The 14,043-nt window shown below is 36.5% G+C and overlaps 1 protein-coding gene across 1 annotated transcript in view; it reads right to left on the reverse strand.

The window, feature by feature from the left end:
• The window catches only part of RPRD1A (regulation of nuclear pre-mRNA domain containing 1A), a 73,073-nt gene extending 60,296 nt beyond the window's left edge, over positions 1–12,777 (reverse strand). Inside the window, exon 1 of the mRNA XM_063077184.1 lies at positions 12,489–12,777. Coding sequence (XP_062933254.1) covers positions 12,489–12,639 — 151 coding nt within the window. The 5' untranslated portion in view covers positions 12,640–12,777. The remainder of the gene's footprint in view (positions 1–12,488) is intronic.
• Positions 12,778–14,043: the final 1,266 nt, after the last annotated feature.

The following is a 14,043-nucleotide window of genomic DNA, read 5'->3' on the forward strand; positions in this document are numbered from 1 at the left end:
CTAGCTTCTGAGGGAATAAAGGAATAGGCTTAGTCCTCCAGCAATAAGAAACTTAACACAGAACTATTGAAATACGATGTGATAAATGTTAAAATAGCACTAAAAAGTACTAGGGAAATGACACCATGGAAAATGCCAGAGTAGGGAGAACTAGTGAGTTTGAAGATAAGACAATTGATTGAGTTTGTGGAGTAGAGAGAAAATGCAGAAAAATGAACACAATCTAAGGGACCTGCAGAATACCAACTAACTGACAAACATATGCATTATAAAAGTCACAGGAGAAGAGACAGAGAAGGATGAAGAAAGAATATATGAAGAATAAAGACTGAAAATGCCAAAACTTGAGGAAAGACATGAATCTACAGATCCAAGAAGCTTAACGAACTCCAAGAAGGATAAATTCAGAGACCCACACTGAAACACACTGTAATCTGGCTGTAAATGATAAAGACAAAGACAGAATCTTGAAAACAGCAAAAAATGAAGTGACTGTTGTATACAAGGGAGCCTCATTAAAATTAACAGCCAATTTGTCATCAGAAACTATGGAGGCCAGAAGATAGTAGGACAACATATTTAAAGTCCTGAAAGAAAAAAAACTGTCAACTGAGAATTTTATATCTGGCAAAAACTGTTCTTCAAAACTGAAGAAGAAATTAAGATATTTCAAACTAAACAAAAGCTGAGGAAGTCTGTCACTAGCAGACCTGGCCTACAAAAATTGCTAAAGGGAGTCCTTGAGGCTGAAATAAAAGGACACTAGATAGTAACTACGAGCCTAAGAAATAATGAACACCAGTAAAGGCAACTGCCTAAGTAAATATAAAGCCAATATTACTGTATTTGGGGGCTATAACTTCTCAGTTTTTTTCCCCGTAAGATTTAAAAATCAAATGCATAAATTTACTGACTGGTACACAACATAAAGACAGGAATGAAGCTGTACAGGAACAGAGTTTTTGTATGCTATTGAAAATTAGGTAGTATCAAATAAAACTAGACTGTTACAAATTTAGGATGTTAATTGGAATTTTATAAAAAGAACCCCATCTCAAAAAACAGGACTGGGGAACATGAATGGGTGAACATCTAATTCTTCCCAGAGAAACTACAAAACTGCAGAGAGGAATTATCACAAAAGCTCAGAGGATAGGGAATGGAGCAGAAAAAGGAAAAAGAAAGAGTACGTAAAAGCACACGACACATTAAAGTGCAAGGTATTTACACCATTTTTTTAAATTGAGGTAAAACTCTCATAAGGTAAAATTAACCATGTTAAAGTATACAATTCAGTGGCATTTAATGCATTTGTAAGGTTGTATAAGTATCGCCTCTATCTAGTTCCAAAGCATTTTCAGTACCTCACAAGAAAACCCCGTACCCATTAAACCCCATCCCCCTCCATTCATCTTCTCCCTCCAGCCCCTGGAAACCACTTCCTGTCTTGCTGATTTACCTATTCTAAACATTTAATGTAAATGAAATCATACAATATGTGATCTTTTATGTCTGGCTTCTTTTACTTTGTATAATACTTTAAAGGTTCATCCACACTGTAGTATGTATCAGTACTTCATTCCTTTTTATAGCTGAATAACATTCATTATATGGATATACCACTTCTGTTTATCCATTCATCCACTGATTGACACATGGCTTGTTTCCACTTTTTGACTACTATGAATAGTCCTGCTATGAACATTCTTGTGAAGTATTTGTTTGAATATCTGTTTTCAATCCTTTTGGATATATACCTAAGAGTAGAATTACTGGGTCATATGGTAATTCTATGTTAACATTAGTAAGAACAACTGCTGGGTGAATGAGTAGACACAGAAGATCAGCTGGGAGGCTACTAAAAAAGTGCTAGTGAAAGATGAGAACCTGGCGTGAAAAAGGAGAAGCAAGAGAGATGTTACCAAAAACAATAAAAAAGCTGAAGGTGAGTCATGTAATGAAGAGAGGGGTTGAGACAATCTTGAGGTTCTGAACTCAGGTAACTGGTGGATAGTAATGCCTTTCACTGAAATAGGAAAGACAGAAAAACCAACAGGAAAGAGGGATGGAAGTGAGCAAAGATAACCTAACAGGGTTACTTTGTGCATGCTGAGTTTGAGATGCTCAGGAAATATCATTTAGCCACTGAAACTGGGGCTATAGAAGAGGATTACTGAGTTGGCATATTGATGACAGAAAGTAAAATAATACCATCTAAAGCATCAAATTAGAAACAGAGGACTCTAACAGAGGGTTAGAGTGTCATGCTGCTAACTCCAAGGTCCAAGGTTTGATCCCTGTACAGGCCAGCCTCCAAAAAAACAAAGAAACATATTAGTTAATTTACTGATTAAATACTAATAAGTTTAGATAAAGTGCTCAGATTACTTTTACTTAGGGTATTACTCAGAGTTCTCCAGAGAAACTGAACCCGTATTGTGTGTTGTGGTGGGTGTGGGTGGGTGTGTGGGTGTGTGTGTGTACAGAAAGAGATTTATCATTAGGAATTGGTTCCTGGGATTATACAGGCTAACAAATCCCAAAATATGCAGCTGACAAACTGGAGACCCAGGAGAGCCAATGCTGTAGTTCCATTCCAGGTCCAAGGCCTGCGAACCAGGAGTTCCAATGGTGTAGTTCTGGTCTGAAGACTGGCAGGCTGGAAACCCAGGAAGAGCAGCCAATGTTTCAGGTTGAGTCCCAGCTTGAGTCTGAAGACAGGAAAAAACCCATGTCCCAGCTCAAAGGCAGTCAGGCACATGGAGATCCCGATTACACACTGGAGAACCAAACTTTTTGTTCTATTCAGGTCTTCAACTGACTGGATAAGGCCCACTCACATTAGGGAGAGCATCTGCTTTATACAGTCTATCTATTCAAATGCTAATTTCATCCAGAAACATCCTCACAGACACATCCAAAATGTTTGACCAAATGTCTGGGTATGCTGTGAAGTCCAGTCAAGTTGATATATAAAATTAACCTATGATAGTGGTATTCAAGATAATACTTCATGATACTCTACAAAGAAAACTAAATTTTTGGATAGTTTCACAAAAATAAGGTCCTTGACTACCCAAACAAATTTAATTTGTTTTGAAGAATAATCTATAAAATAGAACAAAGTATAGCTTATGATTTGTGCAAAGGCTAAAGATACAAAGGTGATTTGCTGGATTAAATGTCTAAGGCTTTTTTAAAGCATTCTCTTGAAGGAGAAAGATGTTGCTTGAACTGGACCAAAGAGTGGCATCACGAAAACCAACCAATACAAACCATTTTCCCAATTTACAGGAAAAAACTGATATAAATTTTTTTCAGTTTTAAGTCTTTTTTCATAATGTGACTTAATCCTTTAACACTTCCTTCTATTAGCCTACACTAGAATCAAATAAGACACATTTAGCACAAAGTTAGACAATTATTTTGGGAGCTGGCCAGAACAGGGTAGACAATTACTTTAAACTTAAATGTGCATTTCATGATACTCTTCACAGAGCTTTTAAAAACATCATGAAGTGACTGACACCCGAACAAGTCTGAGAACCACTTATTTAAAAAATTACAATCAAGACAAATTTAGAATAAGAATGCACAATATCAGCCTAAGAAGATTTGTCATCATAAAGATGTGAATTCGGGGCCGGCCCGTGGCTCACTCGGGATAGTGCGGTGCTGATAACACCAAGGCCCCGGGTTCGGATCCCATATACGGATGGCCGGTTCGCTCACTGGCTGAGCGTGGTGCTGACAACACCAAGTCAAGGGTTAAGATCCCCTTACCGGTCATCTTTAAAAAAAAAAAAAAAAAAAAGATGTGAATTCGCTTTAAGTTACTGTAAAAATTAAAGTGTTAACCTCAAACATACCAAAACATTTTTTTTTCTGGCAAATGACAAATTGATTCTAGAGTGTTTACAGAAAAACATGACAAGAATACACAAGTAAACTCTGAAAAAAGAGCAGAGCAATTGTGGCGGGGGAGGGCAGGGGGAACAGGGATGTACTTTGAATAGGATGTACATGAAAACATAATAGTGTGAAAGTGATGCATGAGTAGACAGACCAATGGAACTGAATGACAGTGTAAAAATATACCTTAATACATATGAAAACTTAATTTATAATAAAGGAGACACTTCAAATGGGTGGGGGTAAAAGTGAACTTTTTTAAAAAAATGGTATGATATACTAATGCCTATCACTTCTATCAGGGTCTCTTAAATCACCAGCAGAAATCATTAAGAAAATACTAGAATATTTAGTTACAAATATATTTATAAATTGTAACAGAAAAACATGACACATTCTAAATGTTCATCAATATAATGGTTACATAAATTATGATGCAGGAGGCTGACCAGTTAACTCAGTCGGTTAGAGGGTAGGGCTGTACACCAAGGCCAAGAGTTCATATCCCAGGACTGGCTAGTTGCCAAAAAAAAAAAAAAAACTAAAAAAACTTAGAAGCATCCATAAAATAGAATACAATTCAGGCATTTTTAAAAATGAGGCAACAACATATGTACAAATACATAATCTGGAAGATAAATTGAAGGACTAAAGCAAGGCACAGAAGTCTATAAAATACTCCGCCATGGGTCTAAACAAGAAAGAGAAAAAGAAACTGCAACATATGTAAATGACTGTATATACACAGAAATAGAAATTCTGGAAGAATACATAAACTGTTAACAGACTGATTCTAGATAGGGAAAATCGGTAGGTAGGAAAGAGGAATAGAAACGAGCCTTACTCTTCTCTTTAGAGCTTTGTATGCCTTTTGAATGTATTATGCGCATGTTATTACCTACTCAAATGTGAGTGTGTGTGTATTTTTTTAAAATATACCTTGAAAATCCAAGCATTTAACACAAGCATGATAACCCCTTTTTAAAAAAAAATTTCTCAGTTGTTATAGATAGAAGAGACTAAGGAAAAGCTATAAAAAGGAAAGCAAGACTAATAGGCACCTGATAGCAGCCACAAGCTATGCTACAGAACCAAAAATAAGCAAAAAACCTAGATGACAACAAGGTGACTAAATAATTCATTATTTTAATCCTCAGTGCATTTTTACAAACAAAAAGATTAGAATACATCTTAAATCACTTAAAGTTCTTTCCAGACATAAAACACTAAAAGTTTATCTAAAATGTGTATTATCCTGCCTAGTTCCAAAGCCTTATGAACTGAAATGTTTTATAGTGTCAAATAATGTTGTTATATATAAGATCACATTCAAATGATTAAAGCAATAGTAAAAATTAGGTCTATATTATTTGTACAGCTACTAGTAAATTCTACTCATACTAAAAATCTTAAATCAAATAAGCCTTCTCTGATTACCTAAATTAGGCTAGGTTCACAATTATATTCTTCCTTTGTATTACTGTGTAGTTACTACTTTAGGAGACTCCACTTCCCTGGCTGATATGTAAATTCCATAAAGACAGCTACGTGTCTTTCTATCTGCTGAATCATCCCTTAAGTCTACTCACAGAACAAGAAGCTCAATAATTATTTCCTGAATAAAGGAAACCAAGAGAAGAAACTTCTACTTGTATAATTCAAATGAAAAATTCACTTTATCAAAAACAAACCAACAAAAACCTGTAAAATTACAGATCACAGATTTTTCTGTTTGATTTTTGCAGTTGGCCAGTACAGGGATCCGAACCCATAGATTGTTTAATGCATGAGTACACCTTTATTTTTATTAGAAACTTAAATGTAATTTGCTTAACCAGCAGCAAAAACATTAAATCATCAATTTTTAAAAAGCTTTATGTCATAGGAAAGAGAACCTAAAGTAAATTATAAGCCAAAGAGAAATTTCACAAATTCAGTTTAAGTTTTCAGGGGAATTAATGTTTTCGAGGGAACATGTCTGCTTAAGGCAAAGCAATGCATTGTAGTCTCCTGATCTAACTACCAATTCACAGTAAATAGTTTACAGAGTCTTGGAGTTCTGCAAGACCCCTTCATAGGGTCCATGAAGACAGAACTACTTTCACAACTATGTCAAGATACTATTTGCCTTTTTTCACTCTCATTCTCTCACACTTGCATATACACTGGTATTTTCCAGAGGTCATGTGATGTACTGTACAGCAAGATTAAATGCAGAAACAGATATGAGAATCCAGCTGTCCTCCATTAAGACAAACATAAAAATTTGCAAAAATGTAAAACAATTTGCTCCTTTCTCTAATTTTTTTAAAAAATAATTATTTTTATTTAAAATGCTATTTTATGTTAACAGGAAATCAATTTAGTATTGTAGTTTTAAAATAAATTAAATAATTATTAAATAGATATTTTTTAATGTTTCAATTTCTGATGTAGTAACTACCAACAGATGTATAACCCACATTAAAGAAAAGATCAGGAATCTTCAACACTATTTAAGAGAGTAAAGGGATCCACAAACAAGAAAGTCTGAGAAATCGCTGATCTAGAATGTCTATGGAATAACCAGTTTGGTTTTTTCAAAGAATACATTTAAAACAAAAGACAGAGGGAACCCATAGCTATAAACAGACTTAAGGTATATAGTAATCAATTGCAATGAATGAAATTTACTTGGATTCTGATTCAAACAAATGGCTAAAAAAAAAAAATGTTGAGATCATCAAGGAAACAAATACTGACTTGATAGCTGGTGATATTTTAAGAAATTAACTTTTTTTTTAGGCGTTAACAAAGACTATCACTGTTGATGCTGGGTGAAGACCACATGGCAGTTTGTACTTGTTTGACATTTTCCATAATGAGTTATTGGTTGTTTTTTTTTCAATCAGCCTGCTGACTGATAATTAAAATCTGCCACTAAAAAAAAGTTACAAAAACCACTTTTTTCCCCCCATAAGACTAGTCAAGTACAATGGTAAGAAGGGAGAAAGAGTAGAACAAGCTGCAAAAATCACTTTGTATTAGATCCTTTTAAGTACAAGAACTTAGAAAGTGTAAACACTGTCTACTTACTTGTTCAATTCTAACTAAAAGAAAAACAAGTAACAGTACCAGACAACATAAAAGCCACTGAGTTGTCAATTCAAAATGGAATCTCTTCATTTTAAGGGTTTATATTGCCACACGTTTTTGAAGCAAATGAAAAATGTTCTTTGACTTTTCTACTTTTCTAAAACAAAATAAATCAGAGCAGCTGAGAATATACAGTACTTATTTTAGCACCTCTTACAAATCTAAAGCTGTATTAATGAATACAAATTTAATTCAACAAGTATTTATGAACCGTCAACAAAGGTTCTGGAACTACTGGGGCTATGAAAGCTAAAAACTGAAATAGGAAAACAACAACCTAAAGGAGCCCACTATCTACTCCAAAAGCAACATATAACCCCCCCAACCTATAATACAATACAAAGTGATAATTAGTTACCTGAAGGATGAAAAAAGTGCCGATTTTAACAAATGATTGCAAATAGAAGGAAAATCTAAACTTTAAATAATTATTTTAACTATTGCTAAATTTAGGAAAAACAGTAGCAGGGATTCAAAAGCTGAACATTCCCAGGTTTGGCTCTTTGCACCTGAGGCCTCAGCACCTTCACATATTCCCTCCCAACTGGTTCAGAAAGGTCTTTTATTAAATGTCACCCAGGCAGAGATGATTTCCCTCACCACCCTAACTACTTAAAGATTTCCTCCTTCAAAGGACTAACACAACTTGTATTTACAGTTTTTTTGTTTACTGTTTGCCTTTCCCATGAGACTATAAATTCTATGAGGGCAGGGAGGAACTTTGTTTTCTCTAATAAATAGATATAAATACAATAGACAATAAATACAAGGTGAATTAACACACATAAAAGGGTTGAGCAACTTACAGTTTTATTGAGACACAAATATGAATAACATGCAAGAGGCTGGTATGAAGGATTCGATCGCTAGAATAGTGAGGAAAGTGACTCTAACCAAACTGCAGAGAACTTCCCCATTATCTACCTCATTTTCCACAACCCTTGCAGATTTTTTGGAGGGGTGTGTAGAAAAGAGCCCAACTGTCAGTGTTGGTCTGTAAATTCAGGTACATTCATGGTCTACATATTTTTGTAGCAACGACTGTAATATATAACTTAATTAATGATGTAAATTAATAGTAAAACTGAGTCATTTACAGTTTAAAACAGTCACCTTCAAAGGACATTGTTAAGAAAGTGAAAAGACAATCCCCTGAATGGGAGAAAATATTTGTAAATCATGGATCTGATGTGGTACTTTTATCTAGAATACAGAAGGAACACTTAACGACTCAGTATTAAAGACAAACCAATTTAAAAATCAGCAAGGATCTAAATAGACATTTCACCAGACAACATACAAATGGCCAATAAGTATATGAAAATATGCTCAACATCATTAATCATCAGGGTAACACACATCAAAACCACAGTGAGATACTACTTCATACCCATTAGGCTGCTATAATCAAAAAGACAGACAATAGTAAGTGTTGACAATGATGTGGAGAAACTGAACCTCATACACTGCTGGTAGTGCTGCACCAAAAATGGTGCAGCCACTGTGGAAAATAGCCTGGTGGTTCCTCAAAAGGTTAAATATTGGGTTTCTACATGACTCAGTAATTCCACTCCAAGGCATATATCTAAAAAAATGAAAACATATCCCCAAAACACTCATACACCAATGTTCCTGGCAGTATTATTCATAATAGCCAAAAAGTGGAAATAACCCAAATGTCTATTAACTGATGAATGGATAAATTCATTCAATGAAGTTATTATTTTTTGGCCATGAAAAGCAATGAAGTACTGACACATGCTACAACATAGATGAGCCTGGGAAACATTATCCTAACTAAAAGAAGCCAATTGCAAGGCCGAACCCGTGGCTCACTCCGAGAGTGCGGCGCTGGGAGCATCGAGGCCGCAGGTTTGGATCCTATATAGGGATGGCTGAGTGCGGTGCGGATGACACCAAGCCAAGGGTTCTGATCCCCTTACCGGTCACAAAAAAAAAAAAAAAAAGCCAATTGCAAAAGTTTGCATATCAGATAATTCCATCTATATGAAATGCTAAGAACAGGCAAATCTACACAAAGTAAATCAGCAGTTGCCTAGGGCTGGGGAACATAAGGGGATTGGAAGATGATGGCTAAAAGCCATGGAGATTTTTTTGATAATGAAAATGTTCTAAAATTGGTTTTGGTGATGATTTTACAACTCTATGAATACTAAAAACCACTGAAATGTATGGTATGTGAATTAATCTCAAAAGAGCTGTTAGAAAACAAAAACAAAATTGTCACTTACATTTTTTATTATACTTTATTGCATTTATCAGGAAAATCATATGCCACTTGGTTCTTCATAAATGCCTTGGGGTTTATCCTTCCAAAGACAAATTCTCTTTCTTTAAAGGAGACAAAGATAAGGAAGGTAGAAAAGGGGGAGAAACCTTCATAATAGAATGATGACCACGTCTGACATATATAATTTTACCTATTCATTCCTGTATTCTGAACAGTAATTTCTCCTACTATCACATTTTTGTCTTCTACTTTTAGAAACTAAAGAATGCCTAGCTTAACACAAAATGTTCGAACAATTTTCCTTATTTCATTTCTCGATTTAGTATATTTTTTTAATTTGATCAATTCATTTCATAAATACTTATTTTGCAGAGATAATGTGAGGATTCAAGATATCAAGATAAAATGGCTAAACCTATGCCTGGTACTCTCTCAGTAAGTGACTGCCATTATCATTATGTTACAGGAGATGAGGATACTGAGGCTGATGAGCAAAACTGAAAGGAAGGGTGAGGACACAAAGACTATGTCCTACAAAGGCAGTCATGTGTCAAAGAGAGGAAACCCTTGGCAGACCAACCCAAACCACATGAGAATGGCAGCATCAGTTCATCATCAGCATCACCATCACTATCATCACTATCACCACCATCACCACCTTCCTCCTAAAGCATCTACTTATATGCCTTTAATTTTTCTAATTATGAAGCATTTAAATATATGGAAACATCCCTGAACCCAGATAACAGCACATCTTACCATTCTCCCACATTTGTACCAATATTTTTTAAAATATTAGATAGCGCAGATCTCATTTAATTTCCTCTCTCCCTATGGTAACCACTATCTTGGAATATGGTGTTAATTATTACTATACGTTTTAACTGTAACTACGAAGGTACTTCAAAAAGTTCATGGAAAAATGCAATTAAAAGATAACACAAATCTTTCCATGAACTTTTTGAAGTATCTGCATATAGGTATCTGTAAACAATAGAGTGTTGTTTTGCATATTTTCAAACTTTACCAAATGGCACACTGGTCTATAGCTGGCTTTCTTAGCTCAATATTTTGTCTGTTGTCTTTCTTTTCTTTATTTTTATTTATTTTTTGGTCCCTGGGTTCTGAATCCTTGATCATCAGCACCATGCTCTACCCAATGTGTTAATCAACCAGCTCCTGTTTGCTGTTTTTTTAATTCAGGTATGTTGTTTCATGTAGCTCTAGTTCATTCATGAAAATTGTTGGACAATATTACATTGCATGAATATCACAATTAATTTGTACATTCTCTAATGGAATGACTAAATTGTTTCCAATTTTGTTATTACAAGGCTGCAATAAACATAATTCCTTTGAACATAGTACTCATATCTAGGATACATTTCTAGAAAGAGGAATCACAAACCCTAGATCAAGGTACGGTTTCTTTCAGCAAAAGAATATATACTGTACCTTCAACTTTTAGGGGTTGCCAAGTTCATTTCCAAAATGGTTATACCTTTTTACACTCCCACCAAGTGTAAGAGTTCCTGTTTCTCTTTGTCTTCAACAATTCTTGACATTGTTATACATTTTAATTTTGCCAAGCTGATGAACATAAAGTGGTACCTCACTGGTTTATTTTTCCTGATTAGTAAGACTGAGTATCTTTTATTGGCCTTCCAAGTTTCCTCATGTGACATGCCTATACACAATACTGCCATTTTTCTATTGATTTGTAATAGTTAAGATAATTTGGGTATCAATCCTTTATTGATTATACAGGTTTCTAAATGCTCTTTCAAAAAAAAAAGGATAAACCTGTTGTTGATTTTGAAATCTAGTACAATGTAGAAGCAAAGCCAATTCCTGACTTCTCAAAGTTCACAACTACTTTCCAGACCTTTTTATCAGTGTTTCTCAAACCTTTTTATCCACTCACAGTAGATGAATTTCTTGTTCAGAGCCAATACACACACTTATACATAAGCTGAAAAACAGAGCTGCAAAATTAATTTCTTTTAAGAGATGACATTTTCTTAATCACAAGCAAATACAAGACAAGATCAGTTTGTCTTCATCCTATACAGCCAATGCCATATTTTGGCTCTCATGTTAACACAACATACAGCTTTTATATGGGTCAATAAGCAAGCAACTATTTTGATTAATTAACGGATTGTTAAAACCCTTAACACTTAATAAATAACCATCGTATCCATCAGGATGTTTGAAACAATAATGAAAAGTACCCACTCTACCCAATGAATTAAGAATTAAGGTACAGACAGACTAAGCACAGGAGATTTTTTATTTTCAGTCGCACTAACATACAATCAGTTCTTTACAGATAAAGTCGCTCAGTAGAAGTGAACTGATTCTGGGTATTTTAGTGACAGACTCAAAACGTTTACTTTGTTTACAGGCGCACTATCAATTAATCATGGAGCAGGAAGGGACTTAAATAAAGTCACTTATAATCTAACTACCTCATTTTCATTTTTCTTTTTCTTTTTTTTTTTTTTTTTTGTGGCTGGCCAATACTGGGATCCGAACCCTTGACCTTGGTGCTGCAAGGCAGGGCTCTCACCAACTGAGACAACCGGCCAGACTGTAACTACTTCATTTTCAGGTGTGAAATTTGCAATCCAGAAGTTGTAAGAAACTTGTCCAATCTAGATCTTCCAAAATCTACAAATTCAGGGTTCTTTCCATTGCATCACGTATCTTCTTATTTTAGACTCCCCAGTTCTGAAACTGATTCTTCTATAAATTTTACAAGACGAGGTTGATGTGTTATAGATATGATGAAAGTAACTCCCAAACCCACACCAATCTTTTCCTTTCCACTTCCCTACCTTTTCCCTCTTCCTATCCTCCATTATAATCCACGGAGTGCAAAAAAATACCTGATTGCCTAAATTACTGGCCCATAATTGGGTATGGAGTCCCAAGCTCCTGCTACTGTTTTCGTTTTAAATTAATCGAAGTTTTTAAATATATTGTTCATTCCTTTATTCAATACATACCTACTAAGCGCCGACTTTGCGGGCAGCGCGGTGCACGCTGCTCCTCCTAGCCCATGCACGACCGCGCGAGGGCACCGGGACAGCTCTTCCGACGCCAGGGAGCCGGGAGCAGGTGGACCCGGGGGCACGAGGGAACCGGCCGGGTGGCAGGGAGCGGCCGAGAGGCGCGGGCGACTCACCTTTCCGCAGCTCCCGCTCCCACACGGTGACGATGGGCCGCGAGTGCTTGCGGTGGTGAATGAGCCACAGAGACAAGGTCTGCACGCTCTGCTGCGAGTTGCTCAACTCCGACAGCTTCTTCTCCAGCGCCGCCTCAGAGAAGGCGGACATCCCTCCGAAACCAAGTTCACGCCGTCCCACGCGGTGGGGCCGAGGGGAGGAGAATTTCGCCGCCTTCGTCGCGGCCTCGCCCCCTCACTCCACCCTTCCCCACGCCCTCACCACCACCGCCGCCGACACATCCGAGACCGGCCGCAACCCAGCAAGATGGCGTCCGGCCGGCAGTGACGTCACGGCAGACCCACGTCCCGCCCCTCCCGCCACAAGCCCTGGGAAGAGGCGCGGCCGACAGGCGGGGCTGCCGGGCGGAAGAGGCGGGGCCGGAACAAGCGCAGGGGGAGGTGGGGCGTGCCGCCTGGATCAAGCTCGGAGACTGCAGGAGGGTTTAGTGGGCCTGGAACCCACCAAAGGGAAACCTGCCAAGTAAGCAGTGTTACGGATCACTACATGGACGTGTAAATTGGTATAAATTACTGCAGCCACTTCGAAAGGCTATTTGCATGATCAATTACATTTAAAAATACACCTTCCCTGCAATTTCCCTAGTTGCTATAGATGCTAGAGAAACACCAGCGTGTTTGCACCAGGTGCTGTGCTATGTGTTTGGTCCAACACAGTAAAAGTGAAGTTGGGGCATTCACAACAGGTAAATGGCTAAATTATGATACATCCATATCACAGAATACACGCAACTGTTTAAAGGTGGATTAATCCCATATATGATGGGGTTTTTTTTAATTGCATAAGAAAAAGCACCGTATACTTGTTTTTTAGATGTATTCTATATGAATTCACAGGTATGTAAACGCATGGCAAAAGGTCTGGAAGAATACACACCACATTAATAGTGGTCTCAGGGAGAGTATCAGAATTTGGAGCCCTTAGGCTGTGTCCATTTGTTATCATTTTTTACTAAAAGAATATGTTAATATATTACTTATAAAGTTAAAAAATTAATCTCAGAAATTTCATAATTAATCCAGCACATTTGACATTGTACTTGTCTTAAATATGACAATTCACAAAGGAAACAAAAAGATGGACATTGTCACATTCTAAATGGTAATACAAGAAACTTCCAGAAAGATACATTTAAAAAAGCAGAAATTCCTAATCCGTCTTTTGAGAAGCATTGTTCAGGAACTTTGCACCAAGTAGGCATCAAATACGGTTATTTGTCCCGTCACTACAGCTTGAAGTTCAAAGATAGCTCGAGGTGAGGTAACTCTTTTTTCTCCTCCACTATCTCTAATATCTATTCCTCTCTCTACATTCTTCTCTTCCTCCATTGTACAAACTTTTGATTACTTATCTACTTAGCCTAGTTTTTAACTTTAACTTAGTCTGAGTTTAACCTATATATCTACGGAAGACCAAAATGTATCTTCAACACAGTTCCCTTCCATGAACCCTGCAGCTGCAAAAATTGCTACTCATCATTTCCCAATTTGTCTT

Source organism: Cynocephalus volans, chromosome 13 (assembly GCF_027409185.1).
Source record: "Cynocephalus volans isolate mCynVol1 chromosome 13, mCynVol1.pri, whole genome shotgun sequence".
NCBI classification, from domain to species: Eukaryota; Metazoa; Chordata; class Mammalia; order Dermoptera; family Cynocephalidae; genus Cynocephalus; species Cynocephalus volans.